We start from the raw sequence: 21,758 nt of genomic DNA on the forward strand, positions 1-21,758 counted from the left end.
AGCTGCATCCGGTTAGATGTATGCTCAATTTCTTCTCTGGCTTGCAGGTTTTACCTGAAAACACTCTGCAGCTGTTGAGTGTTCTAAGATGATGCAGGTGGTACCCCTGTGACTCCTAACCCTCAGAGCAGATAAATTTATGACTGTGACGTTTTTTCTCTTTAATGACTGGTACGAATGTTGCTCATATGCAGTGTGGCCAACTGTGTTTTTAACAGCTGAATAACTTACTGTACAAATACACTTGTGTTAGTTGTTAATGCTTACAGGTATGGTTTACCTGAGATTGTGACCAGTTTAGTGAAAGTTGCGCAGCATTATTGTCAAAAACTATGTACTGGGATTAGCTGAAGTAAAATTTCACCTGTAATTTTTCTGCTTCCATAATATTAACTGGCATAAAACTGGTTAAGAATTTCATTATAATATTTGGGGGTGTTGGCCTGTGTAGGACTTAATGGGAAATTAATGGCAGTGGTTATTTGAGTACTTGGTGGTTGTTAGTACAACAGTAACACAACGCTGTACTGCACTTTTTTCAGTATCTTTTACATGTTCTCTTTTTTTTTAAGTTGGGGAAGTATAGGCAAGTATGGACCTAATACAGAACAATCTAGTTGCAGGTTTTTTTCTTACTATCATATAGTTTTGGTTTTTCATTTTTATGTTTTCAGGGCTGGTGGACTGGGTCTTAATTTTGTTGGTGCCAATGTTGTTATACTGTTTGATCCTACATGGAATCCAGCAAATGATCTTCAAGCGATTGACAGGTACACTCTCAAAATACAGAACTTGATCCATGTTGCACTCTTCCATTGATTCTGTAATCTGATTGTCCAACTAAATTTTTTTCTCAAGTAAGAATTTTTTTACTTTGTCTGATTAATCTACAAGACAATAGGAAAAGTCCAACTAAATTAGTTTTTAGCTTTGATGTGATTATTTTAACCTAAACTTTCCAATATATTTTCCTTTATTTCTTCTTTTTTTTTTTTCAGCAGTGGGCCAAAAAAAACTCAACAAAAAACTCCTTGTGGTTACTATAACTTTTTGTGATCCCTAGAATATATATGTGTGTGTAGATGACATTTTTCTCGTGTTTTTCATGAAGAATAAACTGCAGTTGACCCCAGTTCAAATGGTGTTTTGAATTCCCAAACCATAAAAGACAGGGGCTCTTTATCTTCTCTTCAGCTTCACCATTGTGGAGATTAATGTCTTTTTAGCACTCATACCTATGTCTGATATTATGGTGTTGGAGTATTTACAGTAATGCAGATTTTTCTTTCAAGGCTTTTTGACTCTAGATATTTCCCTAGGAATCCAAGGCAGACCTTTTGGTAACTGAAGTAAAGAATACTAAAAACCTATAAAAGAATATTAAAAAATCAGTAATTTATATATTTTCATGAGCAGAAATACACTTGTTTCTGTTATCTCATGCAATTATGTAATCCTGTTTTAAGTGTCTTTCTGATTTCTGGGATGTGTTTATGTGCGCCTGTTCTAGAGAAATGTATCAGAAACATGTATTGAGGACTATCTTTAAAGAATCTTTGTAAGATCACATTACTGTGATTGTTTTAACCTCCTGTGAATTTTGTGGAATATAGTCTATTAGAAGTCTCAGAATTTACCATTTGAATAGAACACAATGCCAGTTCATTAGCTGTTTTTATGATGTTGTATCTTGTAAAGTAATTTATGAAGTTAAGAAAGAACCTACTGCTCCAAGTAATCCATGAGTTAATTCTGTATAATGGAAATAGGAGAATACTTTGAGCAAAAGTAAGTGGAGACACAAGGGGGAAAAAAAAAGAACAACAAACCTGAGATAAACAGAGTGGATGTGTTTTGTGGAGAGGTGGGAGATAGTTCTTGTGATATAAAATGAGGAGAAGGCTTTTTAAACTGGATAGGCCTGGGGAGAAATATGAAATATTAAAGGTAAAGGAAAAGGAAATCAATTACTGAGGAAAATTCGGAAAAGTAAGGAAAACAGCCCAATCAACATATGCATGATTTAGAATAGTCCTGTTTTATTAGAATGCTCTTATATATTTAGTTTGTTTACTGTTTATTACTACCCCTAAGAGCTCTCATTTCTTCAAATGTTTTTAATGTGCCATGTCCTTGCAGAGCTTATAGAATTGGCCAACACAGAGCTGTTAAAGTGTTTAGATTGATATCCTTGGGAACTGTGGAAGAGATGATGTACTTGCGACAAGTTTATAAGCAGGTAAACCTCACGAACTGTTTAAATGGGGAGCTCTTCCCAACAGTTTCAGGGGTTGAAAGCTAATCTTTTTTCAGGGACTGAAAGCTAATCTAGCCTGTAGTAAAATTGTAGTTTACTTCGTGTTTATGGTATGTGATGTTACCTTAACGTACTAAGCCAAGGTTAGTAGCTGTTAAAGAATGGAACAGAATAATATTTCTATTCAAGTGTTTTTCTATAACTATTCACAGTTTAATTATGCAATGTACATTATTCAGGTTATATAGAGAACTGTTTTTATTTGAAGGCTTATGAAGTACAACTGTGATAGTTATAGTAAGTATCTGCAGCAGTCTGATTCACACAGCTTTTTCTCATGAAAGTCTGGAGAAAGGAAAGGAGAAATCTTTCTGATGCTATAGAAGAAAAGCTGATGATCTCGTAGAAAAAGAAGACCTAGATATTGTCTGTTTGGATTTCCAAAAAGCATATATAAGTCTTGAAAGGATGTATAAATATTTTTATTTTTCTTTTTTTTTCAAATTGACTTGTATTTTTCAAGTTGAATAAGCAGTAATAAACAAGAGTAATGATAAGTCTGAGGGTTGGGTTTTTCTTGGCTATACTTGGATTGCTTTCCCTTAGCAAGTAAATATATAGTGCAAAGGAAAGTGAAAGAATTGCTAATAATTTAGTATAGTGGAAGCTGAGCTGTCAAGATACAGAGGAGTGCCAGTAACATGTATAGTAGGTGGCTGATAATAGGCAACAATGCAGTAAATGTCTTCAAATGTTCTATTTTTTTTTAATTCAGTAAAGCCAAACAAGTTCCTATTATACCACAATCTATTATGCCAACATCTGCCGGGGAAATTAAAACAAAATATCCTTGCTTAGGAATTTCTGCTTGTTCCAGCTAAAGCTGTGTATATAATGTAGGTGCCAGGAAATTCTGACGTGTTGTTGTAGCAAACACTTCTGAAATCTCTTGTGTTGTTCTGTTTTAGCAACTTCACTGTGCAGTGATTGGAACTGAAAATGCCAGGCGGTATTTCGAGGCAGTGCAAGGATCAAAAGAACATCAAGGAGAGCTTTTTGGGATTCATAACCTTTTCAAACTTAGGACTCATGGGTCCTGTCTTACCAAAGACATACTGGAGGTATGAAGTACTACCCTTTTACTTTTGGACATTAGTTTTACATTTTTCCTTTCTTGTAAGACTTCTTGGTCATTGTTTTGAACAGAAACACTATAAAACAGAATGATGAAACTTAACTGATACTAATCTGTGCAATGACTTATATGAAATAGGCATGCTAATTTCTCATTCTGATATAGACCAGATAAATTTCTCTAAATCCAAGAATGGTAAAAGCTTGGTTTATAATTTTCATAAATTTCCTACTATATATATTTTTTGCATAAAAAATACTTAACTTATTTTTTGATCCTTTCATGCAGCTTTGTGCATAGATACCTCTTATTCATCAGAAACTCATACTGACCTTTTAAGCCAGAATTCTTAGCATAAAAATATTTTTTATGATCACATTAACCTTATTAGAGTACTTTTTGGGATGTCAATAACTGTTAAAAAAAGTTTGCTGGAGCTAGCTTACATCTTCAAATTTACTACAGCTTTATTCCATGTTTCTTTTTCTTTCCATTCTTCCCTTTATTTTGTCATTTTTCCTCTGCTAAGAATTTAGTCTGGGCCATGCTGATTTTACTTCTGGTGCTTACACTTCTGAAAAACAAAGGAAACTTCTCTTTCCTGTGCTTGTCTTTGTGTGTAATAAAAACTGAATCTGTTTATGTTAACTGTTTGGTTGTCTTAGAGGGAAGGACGGGTAGAAGCAGGAGTAATGACAGCAACTACATGGCTGAAGGAAGAGAATCGTTCATGCAGCTCAGGAAAGGTGAGATGTCTTTGTGGACTGTAGACCAGAGCATGACAGGCCTCCAGTTTCCGATATTGCAGTGGCAAATGTGGGCAATATATCATTAGTCTGATGATACTGTGTGTTAAGATGATTTTGTTTAGGGAATTGTGGAAAGGAGTACAAGGGGTTTAGATGATTGAAAGCTTCAGGTTTTGTGGAACTCTAGAAGACCTGGACTGTTTAGTTATTGTAGTCAGACAATCGGAGTGATTCCCACCAAACCAATAGTCTGTTCAATACTGTCTTTTTTTTTTTTTTTTAATGTATTTAATTATCTAATGGTTTCCTTCTGGAATAAGATTTTTTAAAAAAAAAAATTTCCAACAAACGCCCGTTTTGAGAGGAGCATTGCATTTGTAGGAATGTTTTGACTGAGTGCCATGTTCAGATACTTAGAGCAAAGGTATCATTAGATTAGATTGCACTGAATTATATTACAAATTAGCCACTGTCTCTTATGCCTGTTGGGGATTTCTGTGAGTGTATGTCAGTATTTAATATGCCCTTACATTGATATCAGTCTCATATTCATAATACATAACTGGATGGTCATGATTTCACATATGGCTTGCTGACAAACAGCAACTTTTTAAGCTTATGTTAAATGCTTTTTGATGAGCAGAATTATATCAGGATTAATATATTAATTTTAAAATGTCTCTGAATACAGCATTTTGGTATTTATGGTTCTGACTTCCATTTACAGGCTGTCATAATTCTTACCTCAGTAGTATGCAGTTTCAGAGCAGTGTTCTGGACTTTTATCTTGATTACAGTAGGTCTTGATGAATTTTAGAGTTGAATGTTAGCACTCATATACAAGGAAGTAAACCACTACTTTAGATTTATTTTTATTATGAATGTCATTACACATAATATTAAAATTTGAATCATGAAGTCACCTTCCAAAGCACCCTTGAAAGATGAAAAGTAGCAATGAGATTAGTACAAACTTAAAAAATATGGATGTGGATTGAGAAGGCATAAGTTGTTTTACCAGTGTACAGCATATATTGTCTCAAGTACATAAACTTTTGGTTATTTTCAGTGTTTTTCTGCTAAAAACAAGACTTCAATAATTTCTCATTATGAATTATTTTGCATTTTATAATTCTATTTCGTGTATTTTTTGCTTGAGTAACAGTGAAAATCCAGTGTTTTTGCACTGCTTTGGAATTATGCATGTCGAGTATACTATAAATATTAAATAACTTAGCAGGGGTTTTTTTTTTGTTTGTTCGTTTGTTTGTTTTGGTTTTTTTTTTAGTATGAACAACCAGACTGTCAAGAAGATGGAGATCCCCAAAGCATTCAGGCACAATTAAAAAGAGAAGAAACTGATTTTTGGGATGATTTGAGTGATGATGATATTCTGGAGAGTTCTGTGAAAAAATCTGACAGAAGGAAACCATGCAATGAAAATGTAACAAAAGGACAGCTTTCCTTAATGCAGTGTGGATTCTCTAAGTTGTTGCAGAGAGAAATTGAGACTACCAAAGAAGGGGATCACAATTATTACTCTAATCATTCAAGTTCTGATGATCACACTACAAGAAAAAATGTAAATAGCAAGCATGGTGATTTTCAGAAATGCCAAACCAGTGTGCCTTTTTTGGAGCATGGGAAAGCTGTTCTGTCTCCAAATGGAAGTGATAAACAAAGTAGGCATAGTACAGAGTGGCTTGGTTTATCAGGCTCTGAGGAGGAAGGTGACATAAAAAATGAGAATCAAAGCATTTTAAAGCAATGTGACATAGTCATGGAAACTGAAACTAGTTCTGAAGCAGATGATGATGTCATCTTTCCTACCCAAGTTCAAGTATCCCAGCAACCAGTGCTTACTAAAGAAGTTGAAATACATAGGTCAACATCTGAAAATTGTGAAGAGTTAGCAAAAGAAAAAGCTGGCTTTGTATTTAAGGGAAACAGTAGACAATTTGGATTCCACAGTACTGAGTCAAATTTCGCCATGTCTTTTGAAGATGTCAGGAGTGACATAGATTTGAAAGGAACGAGCGACGTAAGTGATGAGTCTGATGATATTGAACTTCCCCATAATTCTGAATCAAGAAAGCCAAGAACTCTGAGTTTTCCCAAGTGGAAAAAATCTCTACCACAAGCAAAGAAGCCCTACAGAAAAGGAAAGGAGAGTGATTCTCAGAATATAGATGAATTCTCATCCTCTGAAGATAACTTTCCAGTTGAGAAAATTCATGCCAGGAAGAAAAGCTATAGGAGTAAACAGAGTAGCAGAATTCAGTTTGGGTCTAAAATGCCATGTCCTATTCAAGACACATCTGTTGCACAAATGAAGTCAAGCAATTATGCTATGCATAGCACTTACACAAGTAAAACTGTATTTGAGTATCAAGAGAAAAGAATGGAATCAATGGACAAATATTTAGGTAACTATTAAGTTAATTTGTTCAATTTTATTTCAACTGAAGTAATAACGTATGTCTAATTTACCATTGTCAGCAGCTTTTAAGTTCTTGTTGCTGTACAATTTTTTTGTTATAAGATGTAGTAAACATTCTGGTAAGTTGTTATTCAGAAATATCTTTGTGTATCTTTGTTAGTCTTACTTTTTTGTCTTACAGGGTGATAGGCTGCTTTGTAATTCTTGGTTAAACTCTTACCATCTCTTGAAATATGCTGAGATTGAAGATTTATTAAACATTCACAAACTAAATATTTGTAAAATCTTATGAGTCTTGACAGGGCTGTTAAATAAAGTGTACAGAAAAAAAGTGGTTTGGGAGTTTTCAACACCATGTGGAAGACTTGATTCCTAAAGACTTAATTTTAACCACTGATGTTGCAGCCGTTAAGTCATAGATGCTTTGAAACGTCTTTGTCCATCTGAAAATAACCACACTAAAATTGAAGTAGTATTAAACTATCTGGTTAAATCCAAATAAGTCTAATGATTGTTGTTAATTTCATAGAACTGAGTAACTTGGTGCTGAGTTAAATTGTAACAAATTTTACAACTTCAGTGTAATTTTTTTTTAAATTACAGTGTCCTTCAGTGCAAATATGTACCTTCAGTGTTTTGGAATAACATCCTTGTATTTTTCTTATGATGTTTCAGATGGTGTTCAAGAAGTGGCATATATTCATTCAAATCAGAATGTGGTTGGATCCAGCAAGGCTGAAAATCACTTGAGCCGATGGGCGGTGCACGACGTATTTGAGTTGAAGCAGTTTTCCCAGCTCCCTGCTAATGTAGCTGTCTGTAGTGCCAAGGTAAAGAGATATTTTTGGAAATGTCATTTTAACTTTTCTTTATCCTCATTTTTCATCTTAAAAAGCTCTAAAAAACTTGTTTTTCTGTTACTGGCCACCATGAATGATCAAAGACACTGAGGATGGGAGGAAGAGAATGCTCAGTTGGAAGTCTAATACATTACTTTGCTTTTTGGGGTGGCTTTTGCATTAGCCAGCTTTGAAAGAGCTGGGCATTAAACAGCACAGCACCCTCTGTGGGATTTTTCTGTGGGAGAAATGTTAAGATTAAAGATAGAGTTTTGGAATCAAATTCTGCGCCATGTTTTTCTGATTTGAGCCTTGAAAAATCTTCAGTTTGTCCTGGATCCAGTTAACAAAAATCCAGGTGCCACAGTACATTCTGGACACCCTGTAGCATAGGAATTTGAACATACATCAGTTTGCAGACTCTCTTGGGGAGGTGAGCATATGCCGTTGCTATAGTTAAATCAAACTGTCTATGTTTAATGTCTTAAACACAGAAGTAGAGTTTACTGGGAGTTCTTATTTGCAGCAATGGATATGTTTAATGTTTTTTGTTGGTCCTGTAGCTTATTTAATTGCATCTGGAATACACACAAATCTGGAATAAATTCAGGTACATCTTTCATATTTTTTATTCTTACTACAGAGTGCTCTGATTATCTGGGTACTTGGTTGCTTGCTTTGTAATAAACATTTGCCATTTCCTCGACTGATTTTTAAAATAAGCCACAAGCACAGAATAAATCATTGATGAATGCGCAGCTTAGTCTTTACAGACACGTTAGCTATCCTTACAGAAATTGTAGACATATGACTGTGTTGTTCTGGGGTATTGAACATCCACAGTGGCTAGAAGAGTTTCTTCCAGTGCTGTTGTCATACTGTATTTAATTAAGCCATTAGCAGAGTTGCCAAGAATTTTTATACTGGGAAGATCAAACCGGGCGAATTAGTAAAAGTAGGGTTTTTTCAATTTTAACACACACATATACATTAGAATGTTCCTCATTAGCAGAAAAGTTGGTCAAAAATACTCAAGAGTACAGTAGGAAGGTACTTATTAATTGACAATGGCTGACAACATTATTAAAACCAAATAAAAATGAAAGAAAACTTTGAAGAGAGTATTTTGACTAAATGTCTGTGATCCACCTCTGTTCAAAACTAGTTTGTGATGTTCATGTAACGTAGAGCTTATTATGTAGAGTTATGTGACTGCAAGTATTGCAAATTAACTTACCTTGATTAACTTGTCAGGTTTTTTAAGGTATGCACTTTTCACTCAGAAGCAACAGTAGCATCATTTCTCTTGGAGATCTAAGTAGGAAGAAGAACATCAAAAAATACGGAGGAGGCTGCCTCTCTCTTTTTCCACTTCGTTATTCATTTACATAAAGGCACTAATGTAGAAATAAAAGATAGATGACTACCTATTCTTAGATGTGGCATTTTGAGCTTTTTTTGGTCTGCTTAAAAGAGAGCTTCTTAGACAGTTTTGAAATGTTCTCTACTTAGAATTTTACTGATACTGTTTTTCTTTCTTCGTTACTTTGTATTTCCTTTGAAGACATTGTGTGAAAAAACATGGTCACTGTTGTCAGGCTTTGCTGGTCAATTTTCACTTATTTGCCATCAAATGAAGTTAGAACATCACTGTCTGAGCATCTACCTGTTTTATCATAAATAATGCTGCTTAATAAAAATGTTTTTCAGTAGATTAAAGTAGCATCATGTGTAATATTAAGCATACAGCTGAGTCATTTAAATTTCCATATTTGTTTTGAGTAAATAAAATTACAGTTTTGAATGTTGGAATGTTAATTGGAAACTGACGGTTACTGAAGAAAAAACAAAGTTTTGTCAGAAATTTTGAAATTCCTTATTAATGTAGATTTCAAGTGTCATTGGTCTAATAGTTTCTCAGAAACTGTTGTGTAGCTCTTTCTGTTGGCTTTGGGTATCAATTATATTAGATTCTTAATTAGAAGCTTTTTTACAGTGTATTCAGGCTGAAGCTTTATGTAATACCATCATGAGGGCATCTGAATAATATTTATACTCTGATAATATTTATGTCCCTTCTTAGAACAGCTAATCAAATTGTTTTATTTCTAAGTAGAAGCAATCAAGAAAGGGTATTTTCATTTCACAGACAAGTCTGCGAAAGTATAATGTCATGTGTGCTCATTTGTGCCCCGTGTGCTCATTTTACCTATGCCAACTCTGTCTTCCTGCTTTTCAATTTCACTTAGTGAGCAGTCTGTAATAATACTTCTCTGATGTAATACATTTTAAGAACATTTTCCAAGCAATGACTTACATCTCTGTGAAAGGGGTTCAAGAATTTTGAAAAACTATAAGTATTCTGTTGAGTTGCAAATTGGGAAATACAAAATCCTACAAGTCTTGGTAGGAGAGTGACATTTTTGTTTAATGCTTACATAGAAATCTGGAATGACGAGGATAATAAGCAATATTATAATAAGCTAATGCAAATAATATAGAATACCCCTTACAAGAACATTGACATGTTGACTTCTTGCTATTGACTAGCCATCTAATGTCATTTTGGATTCACTACTTCTTTTGAACTTTCAGAACTGAGGTTAAGGTCTTTAGTTTCAGTAGCCAGTTTATGGAAATTATGTGGGTATGAGTAACAGAAAAAATAAGTTGCTAGAAAGCACTATGAAGCAATGTCTTCTTCCTGGTTGTCTACCTGTAGTACCTAAAAGTATAAACTAGGTTTATTAGTGCTTCATTTATTGTTGAGTCATGGAGACTAATGTGGTAGCTTAAATTGTAGAAACTGGTTAAATCTGGAGCAGATTGCAAAACCTGTGAGGTCTCTTTAAAAGTGAGACTGGTTGCATGGGAAGAAGTCCTTGAGAGCCAAGTTAGAAGGGATGGGAGGCAGCAAGTCTTGTTCCTCAGAAAATAGCTGAAGGTATGTAGAACATCCTAAGAACATAAGTAACTAACAAGCTTGTATTTAAATTGGTTATTAAAAAAAGTGTAAGACTTGAACACCTTTTCTTACATCAAATTTCACCTTGGTGATATTTTCTTTCCTTGAGTTTAGAAGGCCAGTATTAAATCTTCACTGTTGGCACTAGTGTAGTTCTCAGTCAAGTCTCTCTCAACCTTTTAAACTGTAGGCTTCAATTAAGCTTATTTTTTTATCCAGTGATATGTCTATTATCAGTCTATCCTTAATTTTACCTGGCCTAGTATTTGTACATCCTGGCTACCTTTTCTCTGAACAGGTAGAACATATTATTTTAATCTGCTATTGCCCTGTACCTCTGAAGTCTTAAGGAGACAAAACTTTGATTCTTTTATGATAAATAGATCTTACTACTATTTTTTTCTTGCTTTCTTTGTTCTCCAGGTTCCATAACAGTCCTGGATTCAAGACTGCAGAGCCTTATACACGTCTTTCCCCAGAGCTGACAGGGAGCGAGTGTAGTCATATTGTCTATATAAGGTTTTTAAAGGAATTTTGCCAACTGACTAGTTTAGCTAGAATGTTCACATTTATAGTACTGAGTGCTTGTTTGGTCTATATTTCTATAAGTACTGTGTGACTCTGAAAAACACAGTTTGGTAGCGGCAACCAGAAATAAAGTATGCCATCAAGAAACATAAACAAGATATCATGATACCTCTCTCACAACTTAGCAGCTGTGAAAGGTGACATAAAATCCAGAAGTAATAAATGTAACAGTGTAAACTATGCATTAATTGTACAAGCAAGAGAATAAACCATAATTTGATCTAATATTACCCAAAATAGATCCTGTCCAGCACCTGAATAAAAGAAAATCTGTGTATGACAATAGTAATAGCAAGCATATGTGGAAAGGTGTTTTATCACATGATCCATTGTGGAAAGCGTTCCTTTTATCACAGAAGTCCATGGGATTGCATAAAAATAGAAGAAGATGCTCTAGGTGTTAGGTGAGTTGAAGCGGCATTCTCAGTGAAGAAAGACATTGTCAAGTTGTTACAGAATGAATTTTCATAAATAGTCATCTACAGCAGTGGAGATTAATTTATAGTTAATTTTGCAAGTATGATGAGTGAAAACAGTAAGATTAACTGGAGTTTTTTGACAGTTGTGGCATGATATGTCTTAAATGCAGGATGTTTAGAATTAGAATTATAATAAAAATATTGTAATACTAATAGTTCCTGTATTGAATGTAATTATCCTTTGTTTGAAGATTATCTGTATACTGACCATGGCCCACCACTGTCAGTATAGGATTGCTGTAGATTTTGAGAAGAAAATACATGAGATCTATAGAGTATGACCCTTAAAGTTCATCTAGTTCAAACTCCCTGCAATCAGCAGGGACATCTTCAACTAGATCAGGTTGCTTAGAGCCATATCCAACCTGACCTTGAATGTTTCCATAGATAGGGCATCCACTGCCTCTCTGAACAACCAGCTGCAGCATTTTACAGTCTTCACTGTCAAAAAGCCTTCTTCCTTATGTCTTGTCTAGATCAAAACCAGGCCCTGATGAAAAGTCTTTTTACATCTTGCTTACAGACCCCTGTTAAGTACTGAAGGGTCAAAGGAAGTTCTCTCCAGAGTCTTGTCCAGGCTGAATAACTCAAAGTCTCTCAGCCTTTCCTGATAGGAGAGGTGTTCCATCCCTCCACTCATATTTGTGGCTTTTTTCTGCACTAAGAGCAGAGGGACAGAATGACCTGCCTTGACCTGTTGCCGCACTTCTTTTGATGAAGCACAGAACAGTATGATAATCTTCCCTCAAAGAGATGATGTTTCTGATAGTGCTGTTTATGCGGAAGGGACTGATGTGTCAGTACTTGGAGGTGTTTAGAGCCTCAGTAATCAAAACAAAGCCAGGGATTTCTATTCAGTGCAAAAGTGTGGTAGACAGCTGTTTCTGAAGAAATTTTGGAGATATGGATTACACTGTATAATAGGTTAATAGTACATCTCATCTTCCTTTATAGTTATAAACTTTACTTGCATGTCCCAGAACCTGTGTCACAGGAAGTAGACAGGTGTGTCTCTGTGCAGTTTGAGATCTCATGCTACTCATAATCTTTGCTAAGAAGTCATGAGTGTTAAAGCGTGAGTTTCATTTCTATTTGTGATGCCATGATGCAGGGAGAATCACATGAGGCTATAGTAAACACCTTGAAGTAGAAAATGCATGTCATTCATTGTGGCACATGGCCACTCCAGTAAAGATTACTGAGAGCTGTTATATGACAACAAAACATACTCTATGTGCTGCTTCACTGAAGATTATTCATAGGAAGGATTTTCCAGTCTATTACATACAAGGGTGAAGGAGAAAGATTATATTGCAAATTAATCTACTGGAATGAATATCTTGGTTTTTTCTGGGATTATTTTGTTTGGTTTAGCCTGATTTGATGACATTGAGCACTCTGTGTTCTGCACTTGAGTTAAAATTCAAGTCTTGTGCTAATAAACTTATTAAACAATGTGTTTTCATTAAACAAATTGAAGATTGCTGTCTATTATCACATCACTATATGTTAAGAACATAGATGAAAACCAGAAATAACTATCTTGTGTAACCACAGAAAGAATCATATGGAAAACAAAAGCTTCTTAAAGCAAATGTGTGTAATGAATTTGTAGATTGTACATGGTGGACTTGCAATGGCAGACTGTAATTTTCAGAGCAGACCTACATTTACTTCAGCCTTTCAGAGAGAAAGAAAAGTCTTGAGTAATTAATGTGATACTTTGCTCAGAAGTATTCTGACATTAATTTTGAGGAAAGAAAGGAAGTGTTAACAAACTCCTTAGTTAGGCTTGAGTCATCTACTAAGTATTTTTAGAGGTTTTATTTTCTTGGTGGGCTCCAGGTTCCAAAGCAACCTGATTTCGGTGCAGAAGCTTATTACATATTTGGGTTTTTGGTAACTTGCACTGAAACTTCTACTTGTAAAACTTTTTCTTAGCTACCATAAGAAAGAGAAAACTCCCAGAGGCAAGATTTAAATATCTTCTAGTGTTTCTAGCCTATTCTGAATTAAATGACTGCATTTCCTAATGAATTTCCTAATTAATTTCTTTGTTAATTGGCAAAAACAGCTTACATTAAATGTTTTGCACAGTATGGAAGTCTGGGATAGGCTTTCTCTAGTTCTTATACAGCTGAATTTGTGTAGTATTTCTTCAGTAGGAGTCCAGGGTGTGGAGGGGCGGGGGGGCTGTGTGAGCATGGGGAAGTCTGGAGAAGGCTTGGAGGTTTCACAAAAAACGGCAGAAGATGGGAACAGGACATACTAACTAATTTGAAAAACTGATGATGTTCCATGTTAGAGCGAGTTTGTACTTATTAATATATGGAAAGGTATTAGTCACAAGAACTTGTACTATACCTGTTGAATACGTAAAGTCTTTTTTTTCTGTCAACTGCATGTTTTCAACTTAAGTTTACTTAAAGTTTTGCTGAAAAGAAATGTACAAAGATAGCCATTCAATTGAGGATTAATCACTATGGCAACAGAAATGTGGTGACTGAAAAGGGGGAGGATGTATTCTCCCCTCAGCTTCCTGCCAGCTGTCATATTCAACCTCTGCAGCATTAATTCAGGCCAAAATATAGACTGTGACCAGCTAAGAAACTTTATCTGTATTTTTATAAATTTGTACAAGAATTGCACTATAAAGGAAGACTTAATCCCCTGAATTGGATGACAGACATTTGGCACTATTGCCAGTGTTTGACAGAGAAATAACCAGATGCTTTGTAGTAAAACCTGGATTAATGGTAAACCCCTCTTTATGTTATTGCAATGTGGTGTAAATGAGAAAACTAAGCATGCTGTCAGGCTAGGAAAAAACATGCCCTTTGTATCTCCAATGCAGATTTAAATACTGTTGAGAATACTGTAAATACAAAAGTTGTGTCATTAAGAACTCTATCTTATTTGTATTACATTGACATTTTGTAGATTATTTAAACAAAGACTTTCTATGAGTTGTAGGAACTGTGATTGCAGTGTGTTTGCACAGCTTTCAGATTGAACAAGTTCAGATAGTTGTTTACAAAGAGTAGGCTTTTGGAAGATAACATGCCTTTGTCCTTGCTCTTCTAGGATGGGGAAATACTCAGCTTTAAAGTAATTGTTCCCAAATGATTGGCCTGTAATGCTGCTTTATTGAGTTTACTGGTTCAGTTTGCAATGGAATTAACCGTTCCACTATTCCGCTTTTGTTTGTGTTTTTGTAATGTAGTGAGTTAAAATGTGGCGTTCTTTGAAGCTTGTAGTGGAGGTTTCATTATGATGTATGTGCATCGCCTTTGGTTTTGCTACTCTTTGACGGAAGGATGATGGCTGCAAGTCCTCAGCTTCTGCTGGAATAAGCAATTACCTTAAGCTTTGAATTCTGGGACAGGCTGAGTATCTCCTCTCATTCTCAACAGTAATAACTATATTGATTCAAGGTCAGCTTTTTGGTGAAAGACAGTAGTATGTCTTTTGAGTTACTTTAGGTAAAGGTTCAAAAACTTAAGATTGATCCTAATGAGAAATTCTTGCTCTGTTACCTGATTATAGAAGAAACAGACTCAAGTAAATGTGAAATAGAGAGGATGCAATCTGTTCTCAATTGATATAGTAGTCAATTCTCCAGTACCAAGCGAAAGATTAGAGTTTATGGAATGTCCTTGTCTGAGTTTGTTTATGCAGTAAAGCTACGTGTGACATACATGGGGAAATGACTATGTATTACTCTAAAATTTGTGTAATTTTATCAGATTTAATTCTACTGGGGTGTTGGTGCTGGCAAAATATTTTGGAGGAGTAATTTAGATCTGTAATAAATCTTAACAGTTTTTATAACTTGAAAAATATTTCTGCTCTTAGTCTGCTGGGATACATTCAAATATTAGATACACTTGAAATCATACCCAACACAATTTGTTTTACTCAGAAAGCTTGATATAAATATAGTTATCCTAAAGTATTCTAAAATGTTAAGGTAGGTTACCTTCATTTTCTAAGACAGTTAAGGTATTGACTGTTGACTATATATTACTTGTAATTCTCATTCTACAACCTTATTTTTTTAGAACAGCAGATGCGTTCATTCAGTGACTGCTTTTCCATTAAAAAAGATAAATTCAAAGGAAAAAACTAATGTCCACATCAAAAATAGTTTTGAAATATTGTAAGATTCAGGCTCATTTCAAACTAGAATCTATAACTCACCGTAAGTCTCTGAAGTACAGTTTGTTCAGTAGTGTGTTCTTGGCAAGTAGAAAAGTAATTCTAGTTTATTTACAATTCATGTGAAAGTAGATACTTTTTTTTTCTAATTATGTTTTTTGTCTTCACCGTGTGGACCTCATTTTTAAAGAAACTGCATGAAATTTATTACAATTTACTATTACAATTTATCTTCCTTGTCCTACAACAATAATTTAGGAAGAAATTCTTGTGTGACATGTACATGCACTAGATTAGGTTTAAAATGTGCCTTCCAACTCAAACTGCTCTATCAGTCTGTGTAGAAGAGAGAAGGAGACATGACCAAGAATGGACAGTCAGGTATCAAACATTTCTTGGTACTTTGTGTATGTTCTGACAGCAAAAAAACATTGGTAAAATAAAAATAATATGTAGCAATAGCATATGTTCAAGAAAAGCATATAGAAGGGTCATAATAATTAATATGTATAATTGGAAAAATTGCTACGGGAAAAAAACCCAAACCAACAAAAACCTCCAAACTAGACCAAAAAACCATAAGGAAAAACTGCAAAAGGGAAAAAGGATTAGTTGAAATAATTTAGAATTGTAGTTTGCACAGATAAAGATACTGGAATACAGTATCAAATCATCAAATTAATAGCAATCATCCAAAACCAACTTCAACTCTCAATGTATTGGGAAAGTAATGTCTTTTCTCCAGTTTTGAGGGAAGGGGGAAATATAAATTAATATAAAATATAAATTAAGATACGGCATAATGGTTTATTATTTGTTGTAAGATGCATTTCAAGAGGTTAGTCATACTGAATTTACTGTTTCTTTCTTTTCTGTTTTTTGGGTGACTGCAAGGCAACTAGACATTTTAGAAGGCTATTCTTATTTATTATAGAAATGTAAATAATGAAACTGTGCAATGATAAATATCATGGATATCTAACAGCAGTGCTTTCATGCATACCTAAGGAGAAAAGTCTTATAACACTGGGGGCAAGTCAGAGGATGACTGGAAGTCAGTATCTGGCAAAACAGTTACTGTAGGGATACTTTGGGTAATGAGGTACTGAAAGAGAGGAAGGTGCTTGAACATGGTGCAACTATGGCTGAAGAATAATTATGCAAACATTTTCAGCTTCAGGCTTCTGATGGATGTTCATTATCCTCCAAGTCTGGTTTCTTAACAAACTACCACAGACATCAGACAGCTTAAAAAACAAGTATCTCTGTTTCTCTTTTTTCTCTACTTAATCTTACTCCAGCTTCTGCCCACTTAGTCTCCCATGCCTTTTCATCTTACTGTATTTAAAAAAGTGAAGCATTGTTGTCCATTGCCTGGCTTGAAGGGACGAAAGAAAAGGAATTTACTGGTTTAAAGTGTCCAAGCATCTCAGTCATATCGGATGATGCATATATGTGGACTAGCATTCATTGTTCCAGAGTATAGAGCTGCCTCTTTATGTGTGTTACAAGGACAAATACTGAAGTTTTGTACAGTCAAAGATAGACCAAAATTTGACTTGGTAGATGTATACTGTTTTTAAATAACTGCTGTAACTAGGCATCAGGAGACAGATTGCCATACAGGGCTAACAGGTCCAAGAGTTGTAGATTCAAGGTGAAAACTTGAAGTAGGTATTACTGCTGCCATTCTTCCTGAAGAGTGTTACCCTTAAATGGGTTCTGTGACGCTTAATGTGCAGATAGTCTAGCATTTTTGCTACATTCTTGATTGCTACATTAGGTAATGTATAATTCAAAGGAATCAAAACTTGTTATTGGTATGCAAAACTCAAGAGTTCCCTTACTTTCAAGAGTAAGGGAATTGCATAACAAAAGAAGAAGGGATCAAAACCATCATAGACTAAATGGGACATGAAAGGGGTCAATATATGCTTTCTTTGGAGTATTTTTCCATTGTAGTAATAATCCCTGAGTTTTCTGAATACTTTAGAAACCATTTTCTGAGCAACTACTTAATCTTCTTTCCCATTGCAATATATAAAAAATGTCTTAAGTGTAGTAGATCAAGGGGGAATAGGAGAAGAGAACAAGGATAAGACAGGAAGGACTGACTACAGTTTTGTGGGTTTTTCTGTGGTTCACAATAGCAGTTCAAAAAAAGTACTTTATTGTACTTTTATTAACTTTTTCTTTGCATTTAGTTGGATATTTGTGGAGTGTAACTTTTTCTCATTTCATTTTTTCAATTAAAAAACACTGTCTTGTGCTAAACTGCTTGCATGGTCTTTATCTTATATGTATGCCTTTGAAAGTAAATAAAGTGTGCATTTCTTTTGAACTTGTGAAGATTTTCTTGACAAAATGGAAGTGGATAAAGTTTAATAAAGTAGTAAAAATACTGCATTCAGTAATGCAATCAAAATTTTTTATCTTTGATGTCAGTGTAGTTATTTTGCTGTACCTCGTTCCCCTCCCCCTCATGTTTGTGAAAACAGAAATGTATAATGGTGTTACAGATAATTCAATATAGACAAACATCATTTGTCAGATGACAAAAAAGTGTTGGTTCAATTTAAGTGAAATTTCCGCTTTGATCCATAGAAATTTTATAACATGCACTGAAAAGGCATATTGTGTTTAATGCATTTAAATATTTAGTAGAGACTTTCCTGATTGCTGTCATTTCTGTCTGTCAGTATTCTTTTAACATACAGCATACAGAAAGAGTTCTGTTTCTTTTATTATTCCATCATACAGAATGCAAGTATGACATATTGAATGTCATACAGAGTGTGACATTCAATAGTACAAGCAGATTAAATGTGCTAGTGTCTGTAGCAGAACAAGAGTCAGAGGCTTCTAGCTGAATCAAGTTGTCTTGATTTCAGTCTTACTTTGTGAGATTGTCTTATGCGTGTGATAAGTGTGATCATTCGTGTGAGCATGACCAGCACTATACGCGGCATTTCATGTAGAAGCGAGGAGTGTAGACACAGTAATTTGTCAGTGAAAGGGCTTGGGGAACAGAAAAATACAGAAAGCTGTTGAAAAGAAATTTTCATTATGAGATCAGTGATTCAGAGGGCAGATATTGAAAGATAATTGAAAAGATACTGTCCATAAGATGAATTAATTTAGGACGGCCATGCAGGAAGTCAAATTCAAAAGAAAGCAAAATAGTATACAATATTGACAGCACTGGAATATTGACTGAAGTTTTCACTTTTTGATAGTAATGCTAATAGAAAGTTAGAATATTTTCATCTCATTTTTCAAGTCTTACTTATACATAGACCCTGTCACACATTGTGTCATTCAGAGTAATAAACATCAGATTTGACCTTTAACAAACATGGAACCATCTAAAAAAACCAGTGTTTTAGGTTTATTTTTTTAAAAAGTGTATTTTTTAAAAAAATAAGTTCCTGGGGTTAGGAGCTGGGTATTGGGCTTTCTAAAATGTTTGCCTGTTCAGCAGAATCAGTTGTTGTGTTTCAGCCTTACTGAGTATCCTGTAACCAATTGCCTTTTCTCTGGGGAACTGGGAAGTTTTTCAGGAGTAACTCACAATGGCTGCAGACTTTCACTGGAATTCGCTCCTGCAGTTCTTGCAATAATTTTTTTTACAGTAACTATTTCTGCCATGAGTTAAAGAAACCCCACCTTTAAACAACTTATTTAAGTAGAAGAAGACATGCTCTTTGTATATATTTGGTGGTATTTTGATGTTGTTCTTTTGGGTGGTGCAGTGTACCTAAAATTTTATGCTTCCAGAACTCAGTATTGCCTTTTGTGCATTTATATGCAATTAATAATACTTCTAACATTAAATGTGGTTCTTTGCAAAGACAAGCAATTTTATGACTTCCAGTGTGTTTAAAACATTTGGCTTTTTTTCCCAAAGATATTAAAAATCTTCTTTGTTTGAACAGATGTGTAAACCAAAGTATTACTGCCTTATATACTTTGGTCTTGTTTAATGAGAGGTAGATTGATGTACATTTATGAGGTTTAACGTAACTTTAAGACAGACATTTACATGGTTCGCCTTGTATTCTATTCAAGTTATACTTTCTTGAATCAAGTTATATTTTCTTGATTTAAATTATACAGCCCTAATTTCCTAACAGAGTGAAAAATAGTCTGTCGTATCGTAGTGAGATCAGAATACTGTAAGTATTTTTCATGAAAAAAATCCATAAAAATATTTTTTTTTAAAACCATGGTTGCTTTCTTCTTTGAAAATACATTTTCCAAGTAAAAAAGTTAACAAATATGTACAGAATCAGCAAGAGAACCGTAGAATATTTATCCTATAGATAGCATGTGCTAATTCAGTCTTAATTTTATTACTAGTATTATAATATTATTGGGAGAATATGGTTTTTATCTTAATTGGGATGGGCTTTCAGTGTTGTTTAGAGTAACATAATGGTGAAGTAAAACTTTGGTCTTTGGAGCTGTACATTTGTCTTATAGTGAAAATTTATGCCTCTAGGTTCTGTAATGTTAACATCTCTCTCTGTATGCTAGTTTGAGGTTACTTACCAAAGTAGTGGACTGAGAACACATGTGAGATCCTAAGACTCAAGAACATTGTGAGCAGCCCATGAAAATAAAGGAAATGGACATGGATCAAATAGAAAAACATTGGGAAGAAACAGTGTAGATCTGAAACCAGATTTTGAACAGCAGATGACAAGGTGTGAATGCAATTTGTGATTTAATCTCTAAAGCGGAGTTTGTAGGGAGACTGAGGATATTGCTAAGCAGGTATGTTTTGGCAAAGGGGAAATTTTGGTGAGAATTTGTGAGAGTTTAAGAAAAATAACTCAGGTTTAAATAGGATCATATTTTTGGCCAAGATGTCAGAGAAGCAAGATTTCCCTTCAATGTCCCTGGAATTTTGCGGCTGAGCAGGGAGTGTGCATTTCAGCTCCAAATCCCAATCCTAGTGTTCAGTCTAGTAATGCTACTTACAAGGGACAGAATTCGGTGCAGTTGGGTGCATTGTTACATCAGAGGCACAGCTGTTCTAATGACTTCAATGTCTCCTTTTACTAGAAAAATTATGAAGTTCCAGAAGACAATACGTCAGAGAAGAAAGTTGTTAAGGAAAGGCAAGAAATGTTGAAGAACAGTAAGCAACATTATCTGCATGTTACACATCCTGTGACTCAGAGAAGCAAAAAAGTACACAGAGTAGGTTCAACCACCTTCTTGATCGGAAGGACACCCAAAGAAATACGCAGGTGAGACTGCTTTGGTGAGTTGGAGGTAAAATTTTAAGGTTGAAACAAACTTCCTTTTGAGTAGTTGCATTTGTCTTTTTTTCAACCCTGCTGAGGCAATACTGTTATTTTCTATGGCAAGAGTGGAATTAGTGGGAAACTTTGACTCACACTACTCTGCGAGTACTGTAATTTATTAATAAAATTAATTGAATCCACAAATTGCTTGAACCTGTTGATTCAATGGTCATATATTACATAACTCTGTAGATGCCATCACCATGAGTGTTCGTATTATGTGCATCATGGGCTACTACAAAACAGTGTTTAAATTGTATAGAAAGGAGGCATTTTATGTTAGCCTCTGACTGCCTACTGATTTTGCCCAGATATCATTACTTGCATTGAATGCGTGTTAAAAAAAAGGGCTTTCTGTTTCTTTTTTAGCATAGGGCTCAGTATTTTTCAATATCTCTTTTAATGCTTTTTTCCCCCCTGTTATTTTTGGAGGGATAATAATTTTTTGTTTCTTTGTTTTCTGTTTTCCCAAATGATTGCTGTTATTAATACGAATATTGGTTTCCATTGTTACATAGATGGAAATTCAATAAAAATAGCCTGGTGGTTTGTGGAAATAGAAAGTGGAAAGCTGTAGCTAGCTAATAAAACCTACAGGATAGGTATTTGGTAAATATTTTCAATTTTCCTTGAGACAAGTAAGTTACTATATGAAAGTTGGTATCTAGGTAATGCCTGTAAGCATTCAGAAGCTGTCATATCTGCTAGCTGGCTTCAGTTATCCCTACTGTTATTGTCAAAGTGGCAATAATTGTTAAGTTTTTTTACTATTATAGACACTGAAAATTATAAATATTTATTATTCAGGTAAAGGAGAACCCTTCATTCTAAAAATG

General features: G+C 34.5%; 1 protein-coding gene across 6 annotated transcripts in view; it reads left to right on the plus strand.

Annotated features, from left to right (window-relative positions):
* ERCC6L2 (ERCC excision repair 6 like 2) overlaps positions 1-21,758 on the plus strand; it is a 53,043-nt gene that overhangs the window by 29,399 nt on the left and 1,886 nt on the right. For 2 of the 6 annotated variants that reach the window (XM_031061828.1, XM_031061832.1), the window contains 7 exons: positions 675-770; positions 2,140-2,239; positions 3,226-3,378; positions 4,058-4,138; positions 5,430-6,567; positions 7,257-7,411; positions 20,678-20,865. In XM_031061828.1, the coding sequence (XP_030917688.1) occupies positions 675-770; positions 2,140-2,239; positions 3,226-3,378; positions 4,058-4,138; positions 5,430-6,567; positions 7,257-7,411; positions 20,678-20,865 (1,911 nt within the window). Of the gene's footprint in view, positions 1-674; positions 771-2,139; positions 2,240-3,225; positions 3,385-4,057; positions 4,139-5,429; positions 6,568-7,256; positions 7,412-7,983; positions 8,031-8,674; positions 8,923-10,808; positions 10,920-20,146; positions 20,303-20,677; positions 20,866-21,758 lie in introns of those variants that run through there. The other 4 variants (XM_031061830.1, XM_031061829.1, XM_031061831.1 and 1 more) reach the window with 4 other exon arrangements.

This window comes from Geospiza fortis, unplaced genomic scaffold (assembly GCF_000277835.1).
Source record: "Geospiza fortis unplaced genomic scaffold, GeoFor_1.0 scaffold325, whole genome shotgun sequence".
NCBI classification, from domain to species: Eukaryota; Metazoa; Chordata; class Aves; order Passeriformes; family Thraupidae; genus Geospiza; species Geospiza fortis.